This window comes from Alternaria rosae, assembly GCF_020736505.1.
Source record: "Alternaria rosae strain MPI-PUGE-AT-0040 chromosome Unknown BKA58scaffold_2, whole genome shotgun sequence".
NCBI lineage: Eukaryota > Fungi > Ascomycota > Dothideomycetes > Pleosporales > Pleosporaceae > Alternaria > Alternaria rosae.
Genome location: NW_025763571.1, coordinates 3,686,181 through 3,703,041, shown reverse-complemented (window position 1 = coordinate 3,703,041; position 16,861 = coordinate 3,686,181). Strand labels below are relative to the sequence as shown.

Genomic DNA, 16,861 nt, shown 5'->3' with positions numbered 1-16,861 from the left:
AGGCAGAAGGTAGAGCGAGGCTGGTGGCAGAATGGAATCTAAAAGTCCTCTCCGCAGGTAGCAAGTTATCATCTCCATAGTGAGACGTCGCTTCAGTAAGCGACGAAAACCATCGTGCAATAGCAGCGATACCGACACAACCTCGTTTGCATAGAAGATTGATCACACAAAGACGAATACACGTAGAAGAACATTACGCCATGACTCAGGGAAAAATATCTTAATATCTGTGATATATGTCTAATCCTCGCGCTGCCCTATTCTAGGATGTTTCTGTTCATCACCGTATCCTACCATCGGCGCCGCGCTCTTGTCTTTCGGCAGTACAGCGTTCAGAAATATACCAACAATAGCAGCAATAACAAACGGAGTCTCCACAGCGAGGTTGATGCCCTGCTCGAATCCAACAAGATTCTCGTTGGGCCCATCGTACGATAAAACCTGTGAAAACCAATCAGGTTGACATATGTCCATGAACCCAATGCCCAGAGCGACCGAAAGGATGAAGCGATCACGACGGGTCCACGGAATGAGTGCAAGGACACGGATACCGGCCACAGCAATCGTGCTGTAAAGGAAGACTTGCATACCGCCGAGGACAGACGGCGGCATAGAAGCGAAGACAGCACCGAACTTCGCAATGACCCCCATAAGGATCAGGAAGCCACTTGCTGCCCATCCTGCACGGCGAGATGCACAACCGGTGAGAACAATAACGCCGTTGTTGCCTGCCTGACTGACCATCGGTGGGCCCGTAGCCAGCGCACTGAAGAAGCTTCCCAATCCGTCGCACAAAATACCGCCTTGGATTCTGCTGTTGAACTCTGTGCCTTCGATGTCGACACCTGATAGCTCCGCAGTGGCCAAGATGTCGGGAATGCAAGACACGGCTTGACAAGCAAACATGATGATCATAGGCAGTACCAGCGCACCGTCGACAGAGAGCTTGAACGTGTGTACCCAAAGAAAGTTTCCGCCGGGTGCTTGGTTGAGCTGTTCCGTCGACCAGTAGCCTGTTGCGCCTGAGATGGCGCAGCCTACAGCTAGACCAATGATCACCGAAGCTGAACGCATGAGTGGCGCACCGATGGCTTCGACCAAGATAATAGTAGCAAATACACTGAACCCCAAGCCGATCAACTTTGGATGGCCCCATACCAGCGGTCGCGGCGCAGTGATATCCGGACAAAGAGCGTAGAAACCCTCTCCTCCATGGCAATTTGATGACCCGCCCCAGTTCTGCAGTCCGTTGCCAACGAGGTAGACCCCGATGAGGGTCAGAAGTGACCCCGTAATGAGCTTAGGAAAAACTTTATTGAGCACCTTGGGCGGTACGAAAGCCATGGCTATCTGGATCCAGACACAGCACAGCATAGTGCCTAGGCATGCGCCCCAGGCATCAGGGCATGGTCCTTGAGTTCCGTCTTCGAGGACCGGACAAGATCCGGATTTGTATCGTAGAGCGGCGTAGTTAAAGACGATGGGTAGGATGTCGAATGTGGGTCCTACGACACTCAAGAGCCCTGTACCAATGAAGAATGGCGTCTTCACGATATGCAGCCGAGTGACTTGCAAAGCTGTCGCAATACCTGTAGTGATAAAGGCTGTCGAGACTAGGTATGTCGTCATAGCTGGATCGAAATTAAACGCTCCGGAGGCGATTGCCAGTGGTGGAGAGACAATAGATCCAATCATGGTGAGTGCATGTTGAAGGCCGAGAAGCAGTGTTAGGAGAACGGGTACGCGGTCATTGAGGCCGTAGAACGGCGCTTGATAGTCTTTGTACTTTCGGTTCAAGGGCCAGATATTGGGGGTAATCAGGTAGACGTAGTCCTAGGGGGCGGTCAGCTACCTGTGGCAGAAAGCTGCGGAATGTTGACATACGTAGTCGCCGATCCATCCGTCTTTCGTCGTAAACGCATACTTTATCTCTGCGAGTGTACTCTGCCACTTCGTAGTCACTGTTCCCAACTCTTGGCTCACTGCGGGCGAGTATTCACCCGTTTCCTCAGCATATCTGGACTTCGGTTCCATATCGCGATGGGTTTCGACGGCCATGGCTATCGCTAATCAGCCCGGTGAAGCATATAGTCTGCTGGCCGAGATATTGCGGCGAGTGTATTTCAACATCGAGCTGCATGGCTATATATCAACGTCTGGGTTATTATTGACTCGTGGTTCTAGATCGGCAAGAAGCCGTTCCCACGATAGGCGTTTCTGCGCTTGTAAACCCCGCGATAACCAGTCCATCGGGATCCGGCTATTGTTTAAACCTGATAACAGTGCTACGATACTTGTGCGTACAGCTTGAGACGTGCGACGGATGACAGAGTAAGTGAGCTAGATAAGGGCGGAGATATCGCTAGCGTCGGCCGTCCCATGTCACCTTAGCGAAGGCGCGAAAGCGGAGAGCGGCGGAGGCGACTGTCAGCGCACGCCTATGGGAAGTCGCGACCATGCAAATAGGATCTTGAGGGTAATCGCGTGAAGTAATCACTCGCCTGGATTCCCAAGTTCATTGACGAAATTAGGTATGGATGAGATCTCCTAGAAAGTTGAACCTACACTTTCACAAAACCCTCTCACGCCGGACCTAGCATCCTCGTAGATCTTAGCCAGATATATTAGCATCACTTCGAATGAACATGGCAAGATCAAGTCAGACGCGGCTGCGCCTCTTGATGAATGCGACCATCGTCACTGTCAATAAGAGCCGGGAAATCATACTCGATGGCGCAATCCTTGTTGAAAACGGCCGCATCACAGCACTCGGAAAGACTTCTGATATCACCGATCAGGTCAACCAGAACGAGAACAAAGATCTTGATATCGTCGACTGCAAGAACAAGATCATCATACCGGGCTTGGTTAACACACACGCCCATCTCGCGCAATCACTGCTCCGTGGACTCGCCGAAGATCTCCCATTACACAACTGGTTATGCGATGCCATCTGGCCATTGGAAGCCAACTACGCCGAAGATGATGGCTATGTGGCTTCAATGCTGACGATCGCGGAGATGCTGAAGACGGGTACGACATGTTTTCTTGAGGCTATGCTCACGCATAGGAGTGGCCTTGAAAACGTCGTCAGAGCAGTAGAAGAAACTGGCATTCGTGCGTGCTTGGTGAGTGTTGCGAAGTACTATCAATGCGATGAGCTAACTTAGCTGCGAGGGCAAACTGATCAAAGTCGGCGAGACAAACTCAGATCTCAACATGAAAGATGCCAGAGATCGGGACGTGGACTCTATGTCTGTAGAAGTTGCACTATTAGCACACGAGAAGCACCATGGCTCTTCCAACGACCGTCTACACATGTGGTTTGCAGCGGGCACACCTCGAGGATCACCAATGGCGGTCCATGCCACGATTGGCGAAGCAGCGCGAGCACACGACATCGGTCTCACTATGCACTGCGCGGAAGCCCCCAAGGACTTACCTATCTACCGACAGTATTACCAATGCAGCCCATTTGAGTTCTGCCGCGATACGCAACTGACGGGCCCGAAGTCAGTCTTCGCTCACTGCGTACATCCGGATCCAGCAGCTGGAGACTTCGATATATTGCGCGAAAGTAAAAGTACGGTCTCGCATAACCCTACAAGTAACCTCAAGCTTGGGTCTGGTGTGGCACCGATACCAGACATGGTGGCCAGCGGTGTGAATGTAGCTCTGGGGACCGACGGCGCACCTTGTAATAATACGTACGACATGTTTCGGGAGATGCATCTAGCATCCATTCTACATGGCGGTGTCAGGCAAAATGCCGGGATCCTCAGCGCGTACGATGTTTTGGAGTTCGCGACGATCAACGGCGCAAGAGCGCTAGGACTGGAAGATGAGATCGGAAGTCTGGAGGTTGGGAAGAAAGCGGATATCGTCGTTGTGGAGCCAAAAGGCGTGTCTTGTGCTCCCTGGGACCCGAACGAGCAGGCTTCCGGTGGCATTGATCCGATTACAGTGCTGATCCATTCCTCTGGTGCCGATGTCGATACAGTTCTTGTAGATGGTCAGTTGCTTGTCAGTAACGGCAAGTTGTTGCACATTGATGAGGAGACGATCATACGGAAAGCAAAGAAGTCAGTGGAAGACATACGGAAAAGGAGCGGTGTAGGTGCGCGAAACCACATGTCGTTAAAGTATATATGAGTTTAAAACTGAAATGAGAGCAAGTCATCAAATAGACTTTGCCCCCCAAATCCTGTTTGTGGCGGTAGCAAGCTCATGAAAGAGTTCCATGATGTATCTCCTACACTTATAGGAACGTCTTCGGTTGATGACGACGTGGGAGTTGTTACCTGTAAGTCTTGGGCTACGTTGCTGATAAAGCTCTCCACGTTGAATCTACGGGCTCGCTTGCCCGATGATGACGATATTCCACCACTTTCCGTAGGTCGTGCACGCTTCTTGTTGTTCACGCCTCCACCCTGGAGCTCGCGCTGCAATCCCGACAGCAACCGCACGCCGCGAGAGGCAATCTTGCTATGTTCGAATCTATTCAAGTAACCGATTGCGTCAGCAACAAGTCTGGTATGTTCGTCGAACTCCCTGTCACTGGCCGATCGATGAAGGGTATCGAGACTGAGAATGATTCCCGCCGCGACAGAGAAGGCTTGCTCGATCCATAGTACCGGACCCTGCTCATCGCTACCCGATAGCGCCTCTTTCAATATGGTCTTGGACGCTGCGATACAAGTACGACGCGTAAAGGAAAACGCGGAATTCGTGAATGAAAGACCGAGAAATTTCCTATGTATCATGATAATCTTGTGTGAAGCGCATATGGCCAGTGAGCGTCTGGCCCAGCCCACATATATAGGCCAACCGGTCGCTACCGGCGCATTTGTTGATAGGAATGTAGGTATGCATGCGGTAGCAAGTTTCCGCATCTTCTCGTCGTAATGCAGTACTTGTTCGTACTTTGTGAAAAGCGTGTTGCATCCTGCCATTGCATCCAATAGCTGCGGCATAAGTGCGGCAATGTCATAACGATAGTTGCAGTAGCTCGCTTGAGTCGGTACGCTCAATTGATAGGGTACCATGTCGTCGTCGTTGCAGTTCAGCGGCTTCGCGGTCGTAAAGAAGCGAGGGTTCAGCGAATATGACTCAGAGAATGGAATCTGGAACCAGTCTTGCGTGCAAAGCTGATTGAACACCCGTCGACCGGCTTCACGTTGACGCAGCTGCTCTTTTGAGATGGCCGAGGCTGCGCTCTCTGGTCCAAGTCGGTGCAACCCAAGACTTTGAGCAATACGACCAGCTGATGCAAGCAGTATTGACTGACTGTTCGACTTGCCAAGGATGTGAGCTGCAATGGTCAGTGTCGCGATAGCTTGGACCGAGTAGATGGTGTGAGCCTCCATGTAGCCAGCGATCTCAAGGCATGTCACAGTTGCATCGTACCATCTTTGCGACAATATGTTCGTTTCTCCAGACGAGAATCCCCAAGACGAATACATAGATGGCGGTGCACATGTGATACTGCCTGTTACGATGGCAAACAATAGACCCAGCCACTGCAGATTCAAGTCTTGATGTCGAACGTCGCCTTCGTATTCTCCGAGAAAGATGTCGAGGTCGTCCTTGAATATTGCTGAGGAGTAAGACCCATGGTACCACAAGATGGTGGTACTGTGGTACTCCACAAGCTGAACGATCTGAGTCCTGTTCGGAAGAAGTGCTTCAAGTACATCAAGCTGTGCATCTCTGCTAGCTTCGTATAGAATGTTCGATGCATCCGCTTCATTCTCATCTCTGATACTCAGTCGCCGTGGCCCGCTGTTCTGCTCTGGTGATGTCCCGTAGTCGATGTCTTTCTTACGGCCCCATGCCAGAAACTCCAACACAGTGGCTGCATCATCAGTGTCCGCAGGTTGTGATACGTTATTGTCAGGAGATGAAGTGATCGCAGCACAATGAACGGGACTTGCTGGTGTATCAGACATTTCCAGAGGCAAGGGTGCTTCGCTCGAGGCCGTATCACATTGTTCCTGTAGCTTGGCTTCAAGCTGACTTACGCGGTCGAGTAGAGCGCGCACTAGATCGTCAGATGCTGCCGCTGCAACTTTAGCTTGGTAGGCGGGTGGTGGTACTGAGGATGTAACAGCCGCGTCTTCTCTCGTACAGAAGCTTGCATATCCCCTGTTTTACTTAGTATGAGATGGATCGGGCAGCTTGCGCAGTACTGAGAAGCCCGGTCACTGGGTTCCCAGCGAAAAGTAATCCACAGTCGCGCAGGCACAGTCGTCGTCGAAGACTCGCGGATACTAGACTGTCTTGGATACGGAGGAGCTGACCTTCGAATGCATGTGCTGCAAGGCACATTCTTATCACATTTGATCTTCCTTCTATAGCACTCTGTACATGTCAGCCGGGGTCTCGGCCCTTTCGAGGTGCTGATGTCGTCCATGGTAAGGTTGACCGTGCCGACCGTGCACTAGGTATCACAATCGAGGATATATCGATGCCATGAGAGCGACCTTTCCATCATTCCGTTCCCAGTAATCGAGAAGGCGTGCCGGCTATCAGTTGGCTATCTGCGCGCAGTTGCGGTGGGGAACGAAGATGAACAGGGTGCGGCCGACAACGCGGAACCTTCCACAATCTGGCCTCGGCCCCACTTCATCTCGACCGCGACTTCCATCTCACAGGTTGCGGGTGCCTATCTAAGCTGCACGACACACGCATTGGTGATGACGGCCGATGTAAGCGGCCGCCCTGGCCTTGTCGGCTTGAGTACGCCTGAGCGCACACTGCGACACCACGTGCATAGAAGCAAAGATGACCGGACATAAGAACAGGTACAGTTTGCCCTCAAAACACAACGATCATATCAAACTCACCAACGTCAATCAGCTTGGATCTCAAACCTCTCATGATGGCACCGACGAAGTATGTTGATCGCCCTGTGCCGACAATTTCCCTCCACGACTTCGATGCGCGCATCGATGTGATCACACAGGAACTTGTCGATGCTGCAGAAAATCATGGTTTCTTCTGCATTGTAGACCACGGCATAACACGCGACGCTGTCGACGGCATCTTCAATCAGTCAGCACGTTTTTTCAATCAGCCCGATCCTGTGAAATCGCAGGTGCCATTCTCCCCTCAACACAATGCCGGATGGGAGAAGAATGCTCAAATCCGGCCATCTACTGGTGCAGTCGACCGCAAAGAGTCTTATCAAATGCAATTTGGCGAAGGCATGAATGGTGAGCTGATTTCTTTTGTCTTATGCGTATGGCTGTGCTGATCGTTGGATAGGTCGATGGCTGAGTGACCAGACCCTTCCGGGATTTCGAGCAGAGGCTTTGGAGTTCATGCTCAGAGTACAGACAGTCAGCGAGAGGCTCATGAGGTGCTTCGCGCGAGGGTTGAACTTCGAGGAAGACTACTTTGTCAAAGCTCACGATGTCAGCCGACCAGAGTCTCAGACTGTCTGCCGATTACTGCATTACTTTGAGACTCCGCAGGTGCCGAATCCAACAGGAGAGGTGCATCATCGAGCGGGTGCACATGCCGACTGGGATTTCTTGACTCTGCTGTTCCAGAAGGCAGGGCAATCCGGTCTTGAGATATGTCCGGGGCGGGAAGTATCAACTTCGTTCGGATACGGGGATGCGTGGACCAAGGTTGAGCCGGACGCAGACCAGAACGCAATCGGTATGTTGATGTGCTATGTCGACTTGAAACCTGTACTCATGCTCCACAGTCTGCAACGTCGGTGACCTCCTTATGTCGTGGTCAGATGACCGCTTCAAGTCGACCTTTCATCGTGTTAAGGCTCCATGTGAGCCCGATGACTTCTATGGCGAACGCTACAGCATCGCCTTCTTCAATCAGCCATGCAAAGACGCCAAAATTCAGGGTCCATTGAAGAAGTATCCAATGGTGACGGGTGAAGAGTTCACGAGGAATGCTATGAGTCGGAACTATCAGGCCATACAAGACAAGTTGAAGAAAGAGAAGGAGCCGACGATAAAGGCTGTTGAGGTAGACGCAACGGCAGCCCCAGTGAGTGCCACCGCGTGATACACGCCATCGGAAGTGGTGGTTGATCTCTCAAAAAAACAATGATATGCCTACCGAGAAGACCATTCATCAAGTCAGATAGTTTTCTAGAGTGATATTATGGTATTGTGCCCTTACCATCTAGACCTCGGGTATTGTTGACAGGCCTTGGCGCTCTTGCCTATCCTCTCACTTATGTTCAGCCTTATGTCCCCTGCCAGCTGCGTTTCGTCAACCCAATTCGACCGTATTTACTGCGCCATTCAATACAGCAAGTGTAATACTCGTTATGGCGTCGACGACCCTGCCCTCGGCGGATACCTGCTTTATCGAGAAACTGCCCCCTGAGTTACTGCATAACATCCTGCTGGAAGTCGCCAGAGACGTCATGCCACCAAGTCTTTACTGCAAAGATACCGGAGCAGTTGTCTGTCGATACGACCAAACAGAAGCGCATGTCTGTTCAATAGCGTTTCGCCTCACGAGCCGCAGCTTTAGTGACTGTTCATGGAAGGCGTTCGGAGTGTACCTGGGCGAAACAGCATTCGACTTGCGATCACGCCAAAGTGTACACCACCTCACAATAGCATCCGTCTGCCGGCGTCTGGCTCCCTGGGTTACGAAACTTATCGTAGCCTGCGATGGAAAGTCTGCGGCATACCCATGGACCCACAGAAGTGGGCCCCAGGCATCAATAGCAGAAGCAGAATGGAAGCAGGAAAACGAGAAGCCGTACTCAGATCCACTTCAATTAAAACGAATGCGTCAAATCTTCTCTCATCCCTTGGACATTATGGGAAGCACGCTCAGCACATAATACTCCCTTCGTCAGATGATAAACACCAATACCGCCCTATTCTGGAGTTCGTCCGCGACCTTGGAATAGAGACGCTCGAGATCAGGCATACCTATGGAAAGTTTTGGCGGCAAGCGATAAAAGACAGAAGAACGGAGGATGAGCCAGGCACAGAAAAGCTTTCATCTCTTCATGAGTTTCCGAAGCACATCGTTCAACAGGCAGCAAAGACAGTCAAAATGAGTCCACCTTCGTTCAAGAACGCGCTAGAACAATATTGGATCAAGTACCCTAGAGGACAATTGTATGGAGATGAATAGGTCACGATGGAGAGCTGCGATGCTGAAAAGTTCGATCATGTTCCGGAAGAGCACCTGGAAAGGCGCGCGGATTGAGAGGTGGTTTCATGCCGTCGTACACATGAATATGTAGTCAATAGAAAAGTATCGAGATTCAGTTATACCTCGGAAAAGGTTGTTGAAAGACACAGGATATGAGAAACTCAAACCATATCCTGTCTCTCCACAACGAGCACCTCTTCATCCGCGCTTTCTTCTCCCCTCGCAACATGCGGCCTGACCAACATGTACAAATGCCTCCTTATTCCTGAGACTTCCCGCCTCGAGTTTTTTTCTCCAAAGAATGCTAGCCATCGTCCACAGAAAGACATTTACGACGATTAACAGAAAAACCATGACATCATCGGCTGCTTCGTCGCCCAAGTAGCCGTAAGAGTATACGCTGTAGCCGAATGTGACGTAGACCGAAATGATGAGGGCAAGATATACAAGAATAGCTGCGCATACTTGTGCTCGAAGTCAGACTCGCTCTCGAAATTGGAAGATTGGGGAGCGATGAAGAACGCTGACTCCATAGGTGGTTACGAGATGATCGAGGCGGTTGGCGGGCCCATGAGTCTCGTATGCGCTGGTACTGTCTAAGTAGGGGGTGGCCATTGATTGATACATCGTGGTGTGGGTTGTGGTGGCAGTTTTCGTTCAGGTGTGGTGGTAGAAAGTGGGAATCTTATACTTCGAGATCAACAGTCCATCCCTTTGTTTCACCCCATACCGCCGCGTTCACTAGCACGGAACTCGTCCTTTCCTGTTCTTTACTGACGCTAAGGAGTCTCCTGTCATCGGGCAGCATCTTCATTCTTTCATTCCCATTTCTCTTCTCGGACCACTGCATCTTCACTGCACCTCTGCCCTCGTGCACATGCCCAAAACAGTGCAGTCTTGGCCTCGCTCTAATTGCTGCATCGCCTAGCACCTTGCATCCGCAGCTCTCTCCTTTCACATTGACATCGAGACCGTAGCCGAGTTCGTCAGTGAATGAAGGCGGTCCATGTGTCATCAAGATGTCGATGTCTTCGGGTATATCACGGAAGCGATTCTCGTCTTTTCCGTACGCAAATGCATACCCGTTAAACTCCGGCGTATACGCACTCGCCCAGACACTGAAGCTTCTCCTATCCTTCAGCTTGAACTCACGTCTGCCCTCTTCCAGGTAGTATACTCCCTCTTTCTCGTGCAACTTCATGAACTCGACACATTTCCTACTGTCCTCTACATCTTCTTCCTCTTCACCATCTTCAGCGTTCTTGCGCACCCACTTTTCATCGAGATCGAGATCATGGTTGCCGGCGATGACGAGTTTGAGCTCTGCGTCGACGGTCTGGATGCCTTGCATAGCCTTTTTGTATGCGGGAAGACCGCCGACTTGTGTGAGATCACCACAGTGGATGAGGATGTCGCACGGAGGTGCAGGGCTGTCTGGGGTGTAGGGCCAGGTGGAGTGGGTATCGGAAATGACGAGGAGGCGGATGTTTGACGACATGGCGGAAGCGAACTTGAGAATATCGTAGATGAGTGTGTAGAGTAGATGGTAGAGAACCAATATCAATATGTAGTGAGACTGAGTCACATCGAAAGATCATTGGCATTGGCTTAGAAGCCAGGGTTGGTAATATCGCTACCGAATCATAGACTTGGGCCCACTATTGTAACGGGCATGCTAACGAAGTCTCACTATGACCAACCCTCTCCGTCTTCACCCAGTTTGAATAGTCCATTCTTTTTCTTGTCCGCCGCCCATCTGTCGCACCAAGCCTTCATCTTCTCTCTGCTTTTCGCGCTACCCACATTGACCGTTGGAATAATTTTGTCAATGCGCAAAGCGCAGCAAAACATAGTCAGCTCTCTGAAGCTGCTATGCTCACTGTACGGCACACCAAAGCAGCTTGCCCGACCTCCACTTCCGGCTTGAGGCGTCAGCTCTTTCATAGAGAAGGTGCTTCTCCAGTTGTCGGAGTGCAAAACTGTTTGTACTTGGGGCGATTCGGTAAAGCGACCCTTTGGTGGGCGATAGTTCCAACCCGAGGGTCTAAAGCCGACAACGCGCGTGAATGTATCGGCATAATCACGCAGGTAGTCGTCCAATGTCTCCGCTCGAATCTCAAACAATGGTGTCATATGTACTTGGGCTGCCCGGGGATCTGTCGTAAGTAGTGCATCCAGTTCAGGGTCCTCCAGAGCTTTGCATATGCGCTGTTTGTTGGCAGGCGCGAAGATCTTGCTTCCGAGGGCCTTCGCAATCCCAGTGCAGATGCGCTCCTTCCCGATGCTGTATGTGCCTACCACAACTAGAAGTCGGCCCCGTTCAGGACTTTTGGGCTCGCCGGTAGCATCGGTATTAGAGTCTTTCCGAACGAACTTGACCATGCCTTGGCCTGCGCGGTCTCGCTTCATTTGCTCCCATCCATCCGAGTCGTCCGCGCGGACTTTGCTGAGGCTCACGCACATGTCTGCGCAAGCTTGGATGACCTGCTTCTGAGGCGGAAAAGCGTATTTGGGGTTCAGGTAGGTGGTGTCAAGGTAGCAAGCGTCTAGCTTTTGCTGCCGATTCTTTCCACTCACAGCGTCCAGAACGTCTGGGCGTAATAGCGGGTGTTCGATGTGCGCTTGACAGGCACGGAAGTCTCCGCAGTGTAGCACTCGTTGTAGCTTCGGGTTCTTGCCGTTGCTAAGTTCCTTTTCAAACAGGAACAGAGAGCTGCCAGGGCAATGATTCGCAGAGATCATTGTAACGTGGACGCCTTCCGTTCCTGGCACTTCTGTCTTTTTCTCAAAATCCAGATCGACCACCCATTTGGGGTCCACACGAAGCTGTTGTCGTACCAAGTTGCCAGTGACTTTGCTACAGTATATCGGTCCATGCTTCCATGAGGAAGTAAGTCCGATGTAATGATCGCTATGGAAATGACTCAGGAAGTAGGCATTCTGACCTTTGACAGCTCCATAACGAAACGCGTCTACAGCGATGAACAAGCCTGGCATAATCTTGTAGAACGGGCAGGTACGTTGGTATGCAGGCTTGCCGCGAGACTTGTTGTTCTCGGCCGCAGCAGATGCCCACGCAGCATCCTCAGCATGACCTGCCATAAGCTTTAAAAAGGCCGAACTTGGCTGAGCGCTGGGCTTCGCAAGCTGAAACGGATTCGCTTGACCAGGTTTAGCTGGCCTGTCTGGCTTTTTGAAAACTTTCGCTTTACTCGTCATGGTCGACTTGCTCTCTTCCTCGGACTTCACTACAGGTAAAGGAAGTGGATTGCCATCTAGGCACGCATTAACGTGTACGGATACCTCTTGTTCCGACAGGCCTGGAAGTTTGTTGCTGCATATCGGACAGGAAGGTATATCATTGGTACATGGCTCTTCCTGTTTGATCTCGGTATCATCGCCTTCAGGAAATAGAGATGGCGCGTCGAAATCGTCCGGGTCGCCCTCAAAGCCTGCCTCTTCCATCTCGAGCTTCTGTTGTTCCTTCATCCACCGCCTTTCATCGTACTCTTCGCCTTCGAGCAAATCATCGTCTTCCAGATCTTCATATTCTTCCTGCTCTTCGTCCCCGTGTTGAGATGTGGATTCGGACTTTATGGGTGTCGTGTCGTGGGAAATGGAGTGTTCGGCACTATCCGGGGGCAACAGGTCCTCCGTTGGTTTAGTCATTGGCGATTCCTCATTATGGCTTCGTATGGTCATACCTGGAGTTGTAGCAGGCACTTCCACTTCGTCGTCTTCGGATTCTGAGTCGTCCACGAAGGGTCCAGACTTCTTCCGCAGTTTTGGCGCTTGCTTAGAAACGTCGGCGGCCAATGCATCCAGAACATTGCTCTCAACATCAGCCGGCGGAGGTGGTGAACAGGCTGGCACGGGCGCGACCGCCTCCTCGCTGACTTTGCGCCTCTTGTTGCTCCCGCCGTTCTCGTTGTATCGCTCCTCGCTGTTGTCTGTAGGCATGATGCCATTGCTCTTCTCGTCACTCCAACCCACGTCGTCCTCATCGCCGTCGAGTACTATCGTTGGGTTCGACCCTCGTTCTTGTAGGAATATACGGCTGTTGATCTCCTCGGCTTTTTTGAAGAATGCCATGATGTTGCCGTTTGGTGTACCAGCCGACTTTTGCTTCTTGCCATTGCCAGCGGGCGACTTCTTAGCAAAGTCGGCTGGCGTCAAAGTGGTCTGAACACTGCTTTTCTTCGGCGGGGGCGCTTTCGTGCTCGGCTTGGGCGCAGCCTTCTTCGTTGCGGTTTTGGCAGCCATGTCTGCTGCGCGAGACGATGAGCGGGGTGGCGATGGAGCCCGGCCGGTGGACGGTGTTAAACGGGACGATTCCGGCAGAGAACGGTTTTCTCGAGGGTTTCTAAACATTGAACAGGTAATTGAGCATGACTGAGTAGGGTTGTGGTGCTCGTGTGCTGTGCAATGTGCAAGTGAACCAGTGGCGACCGAGTGGCTCAACGCGCGCCAAGACAAACGCGTCGACACGTGCGGAGACGCGATCTGAAAGTGCCGGCTGCTCAATTACGGCATCTTCTTGCGGTCATGAGGTTCGTCATATGTTCTACTACCTACAAAGCCCTTCTAATCTATACTATTGCATTTGGCACATTCTCCTGGTGTATGCGTCTCGCCTGCCCAGGTGTCAAGGCTGCTGGCGGATATGGAGGGCAATTACGTCAGCGCACGCGCTTATGCCCGCCGCAAAGTCTTTCAGTGAAGCGACATCGACATGTTGTTTCCGAGCAACTAAGCCTCTTCATATTCATGCAGTAAGCAATGAAACTTCATTTCCGATGCGACTAGCAGTGCTCGACGCATTGTGCCCCGACTGTCCATAACCGGTCTGAAATTCTCAGGGGCCTTTCCTTCATGTCTCTTCTTCCTAAACGGGCCCCTCGCCTGCATAGCCACTGCTATAAACAGATAGGTAGTAGGATGGCACGCCCGCCTGGCACTGTATTGGCATAAGGATACGACCCAGTGGGCCAATTGTCGACAGGCTGACGCGGCCAACGCTGCGAACGCCATGTCACGTGGCCTTGATCCCGCTGCGATGACTGCGCTTCACCTCGTCATAATGCGCTATCAACAACTTGATCGTTGTGGTACGATGCTGTTCCCTTCGTGCACACAATCGCTCGGTTGGCGCGGAATCGCATCTCCACATTTCCATGGCCGTGCTGTCCAACTAAGATCAGCGTCAAACATCACCTCGTATCCGAAAACGGAAGCCCAGCATCGAGACGATCAAAAATAGCAGCATCTTAGAAGTATCATATCTTGGACGCCCTGAGGCATCGAAACTTGAGCTCACTCGCCTGCGATGAAGCGCAGACCCGACGGCCTCTTTTTACTTTTCTTTCGTGTTATGTACCTCACCATCTTCACAGGGTTCACGTGTTTTACCATTCTGGGCTTTGCGGCTATCGGAACCGGCATTGGCATTGCAGCAACAGTCATGGTTGCTATTGGATCTGAGATCGCCTTTGTATTGGCCAAGAAAGAAGAGGCAGAAAAGCGGAGACTGGAGCGGTATCTGGTGTGAAAAGAGCCCATGGCACAGCGATCTCAAAAGGGTCGAGAAGGAAAGAGAATCAGGCAGAAGGTTACTCATGAGGAAAATATCCTACTAAAGGAAAGGTCGCATCACACCTATCTCCCAACTTCCGCATCGACATCGCCAGCGTAACCCATCGTTTCTACCAGTTTCGGAGCAACTCATTTGCCATTCCACACAGCAGGTCCAGGCGCGGTGTAGCTCGTCGCAATCGGATAGTACGACCACCTCAGGCCAGGGTCGTTTGCATTGTATGCTCCCGGGAACGCGACCAGAGGCCCAGGCTGTCCGTTGCCACCACCGGTAACTTCGACCTGAGCGCACGAAAGATACATCTGCGCGCCGCCGACTGATTGAGCTTGGTGAAGGGCGATGGACTCTACACGAACAAGATACTTCCCACTCGGCACGTTCTTAGGGATCTGGAACTGTACCTGCGACTTCCCTGCCCTCGAGTTAAGGATCGAAAGTGGAAGGGAGCCATAATGCAGGGGATGGGGACTTACCATACGCAGGCCAAGTGCTCTCCCCACTTGTCAACGGACTTCCCACGGCGCTGATACTCGCCGCCTTGAACCAAACATTACCCGCCGGCTCCCAGGTGTTGATATTCGCACCATCTGGCACTTTCGCCATATAGAATTGCACTGGTCCGAAGTGCGTGATCGATGTCTCGGCAACGAAGCCGAGGTTATCACCAGCAGCGACAACGGCAGTACCCGTTCCAGGACGGTTCTGGAAACAGCGCATGTCGGGACTAGTGACGGACGTGACACCGGAGTTGGTTTGGTAGTTCTTCGTTTGTCGGATTGAAGTCCATTCCGCCGATTCGGACACGCCATTCAGGATGAGCTTGGAGAAGCGGTCTTTCAAGAGTCAGCTCAACTATTCTCGTTACACTGTAGTGAACTTGCAATGAGCTTGCGCCGTTGCAGCGAGGGCGCAGAGGGCTAGTAGGAGATGCATTTTAGGCTATCTAGTTGGGAAGCTATTTTCTGAACACCCATCCAGAGCATCGTAGCGACCCGAATGATATAAACAGCAAGTCACTCTGGTCACGCATCGTTTTCTAAATGTGCACTAAGATCTTTATAGTGTTCTCGGCAACTGAGGATGCACAGGCGAGGTGCATATAGATTACTATCATGCACACCCATATTGAGCCAAGCATGTAGACGAGGTGCGTACAATGAAAGCACGCATGACCATGTCACACTAGCTTAATCTACTTGACAAATTCTATCTGAAGCTCGTCTCGCCTGCTGAAAAGGAAACAGATCTTTTGTGCGAATCTTGCATTCGAACCGCTTTCACGATTGTGCGCAGACCACATGTGTTGGACAGCCGCCACAGACACGTAAACTTTCTTGATACCATAGGTTCTTCCAATATGGGTAAGGGCGCCTGTGGTCTGTGGCCAGCGTAAGTATGAGTAGGGGAAGAGTGCGTGACTGCGCTTCCATTCTTGGTCAAACCACACCGTATTGATAGCTCGCTTTTGAGCAGCCGCTCTATTGCCAAATCAATCTTTCATCGTCATCTCGTCCTGGAAGGAAAATTCGTTTAACTCGTACGGAATGAACCGAGTCTCATGATATATCTGTCGACATACGGCTTGGAACAGAGCCATGAGATCGTTGGTCGCGACGATCACTCGTTCGTGTTCAAATCGCCGCGGCTGCACCTGGTGCCGCCCATAAGAAGGCATAAGATACGGACGAGATTTGTACGGCTGTGTATGGTAGTACGCCTGTCAGTCAATTGGAAAGACGCAGTTGTGGAACTGCCGCGCTTGTATCCGGGATATCGCTTCGCGTTGATGAGGCGGATCCACACCGAAACGAGCTGGGCCGGAAAGATCCACAGAGATGCTCGGGTCGTAAGTGTCAGTGAGGATGTGTACGTGTTGGTGGCCAAGAGCATATTCGAAGATGACGCAACGGACTTCTGCTGGGAGAGATAGCAGAGGAGACGGCAAGCTGCTACGTTCCACGCTGCGATTTCATTAGCGAAGGAGGAGCTTCTGGTGAATTAGATACATATATTACACTGCGTGGATCATCTTTTGAGAGTTGCGCGTTAAGCTGACTGCCCCGATAGAGGGTGGGCTCATCTCCGTCTCAGAGATTATCCGACCTAGCCATAGCATCC

At 51.6% G+C, this 16,861-nt stretch overlaps 7 protein-coding genes across 7 annotated transcripts; 2 read left to right on the top strand and 5 right to left on the bottom strand.

Moving 5' to 3' along the window:
• Window positions 1–201: 201 nt before the first annotated feature.
• BKA58DRAFT_355279 (purine permease) lies at window positions 202–2,317 on the bottom strand. The gene is made up of 2 exons (XM_046168634.1): window positions 1,885–2,317; window positions 202–1,833 (listed from the first exon to the last, which is right to left on the bottom strand). Exons 1-2 carry the CDS (start codon window positions 2,056–2,058, stop codon window positions 241–243), a joined length of 1,767 nt encoding a protein of 588 aa, XP_046029661.1. The 5' UTR covers window positions 2,059–2,317; the 3' UTR covers window positions 202–240.
• Window positions 2,318–2,371: 54 nt separating this feature from the next.
• On the top strand, window positions 2,372–4,183 carry BKA58DRAFT_378051 (5-methylthioadenosine/S-adenosylhomocysteine deaminase n1). Its single transcript, XM_046169667.1, has 2 exons — window positions 2,372–3,128; window positions 3,178–4,183. Exons 1-2 carry the CDS (start codon window positions 2,640–2,642, stop codon window positions 4,150–4,152), a joined length of 1,464 nt encoding a protein of 487 aa, XP_046029660.1. The 5' UTR covers window positions 2,372–2,639; the 3' UTR covers window positions 4,153–4,183.
• On the bottom strand, window positions 4,053–6,554 carry BKA58DRAFT_103837 (uncharacterized protein). The gene is made up of 2 exons (XM_046163793.1): window positions 6,300–6,554; window positions 4,053–6,144 (listed from the first exon to the last, which is right to left on the bottom strand). The coding sequence occupies exons 1-2, from the start codon at window positions 6,410–6,412 to the stop codon at window positions 4,155–4,157; spliced, it is 2,103 nt and encodes a 700-aa protein (XP_046029659.1). The 5' UTR covers window positions 6,413–6,554; the 3' UTR covers window positions 4,053–4,154.
• A 94-nt stretch (window positions 6,555–6,648) lies between these two features.
• On the top strand, window positions 6,649–8,356 carry BKA58DRAFT_418261 (oxidoreductase domain-containing protein). Its single transcript, XM_046172664.1, has 4 exons — window positions 6,649–6,803; window positions 6,859–7,214; window positions 7,267–7,665; window positions 7,715–8,356. Exons 1-4 carry the CDS (start codon window positions 6,784–6,786, stop codon window positions 8,032–8,034), a joined length of 1,095 nt encoding a protein of 364 aa, XP_046029658.1. The 5' UTR covers window positions 6,649–6,783; the 3' UTR covers window positions 8,035–8,356.
• Window positions 8,357–9,657: 1,301 nt separating this feature from the next.
• On the bottom strand, window positions 9,658–10,744 carry BKA58DRAFT_103796 (Ser/Thr protein phosphatase family protein). Its single transcript, XM_046163791.1, has one exon. It carries the CDS (start codon window positions 10,646–10,648, stop codon window positions 9,836–9,838), a length of 813 nt encoding a protein of 270 aa, XP_046029657.1. The 5' UTR covers window positions 10,649–10,744; the 3' UTR covers window positions 9,658–9,835.
• BKA58DRAFT_103809 (DNA repair metallo-beta-lactamase-domain-containing protein) lies at window positions 10,744–13,584 on the bottom strand. Its single transcript, XM_046163792.1, has one exon. The coding sequence runs from the start codon at window positions 13,519–13,521 to the stop codon at window positions 10,840–10,842; it is 2,682 nt and encodes an 893-aa protein (XP_046029656.1). The 5' UTR covers window positions 13,522–13,584; the 3' UTR covers window positions 10,744–10,839.
• Window positions 13,585–14,871: 1,287 nt separating this feature from the next.
• BKA58DRAFT_409221 (glycoside hydrolase family 61 protein-like protein) lies at window positions 14,872–15,867 on the bottom strand (the record flags this gene model as incomplete). Its single annotated transcript, XM_046172135.1, has 3 exons — window positions 14,872–15,155; window positions 15,217–15,576; window positions 15,852–15,867. 3 exons carry the CDS (start codon window positions 15,865–15,867, stop codon window positions 14,872–14,874), a joined length of 660 nt encoding a protein of 219 aa, XP_046029655.1.
• Between the last annotated feature and the right edge of the window lie 994 nt (window positions 15,868–16,861).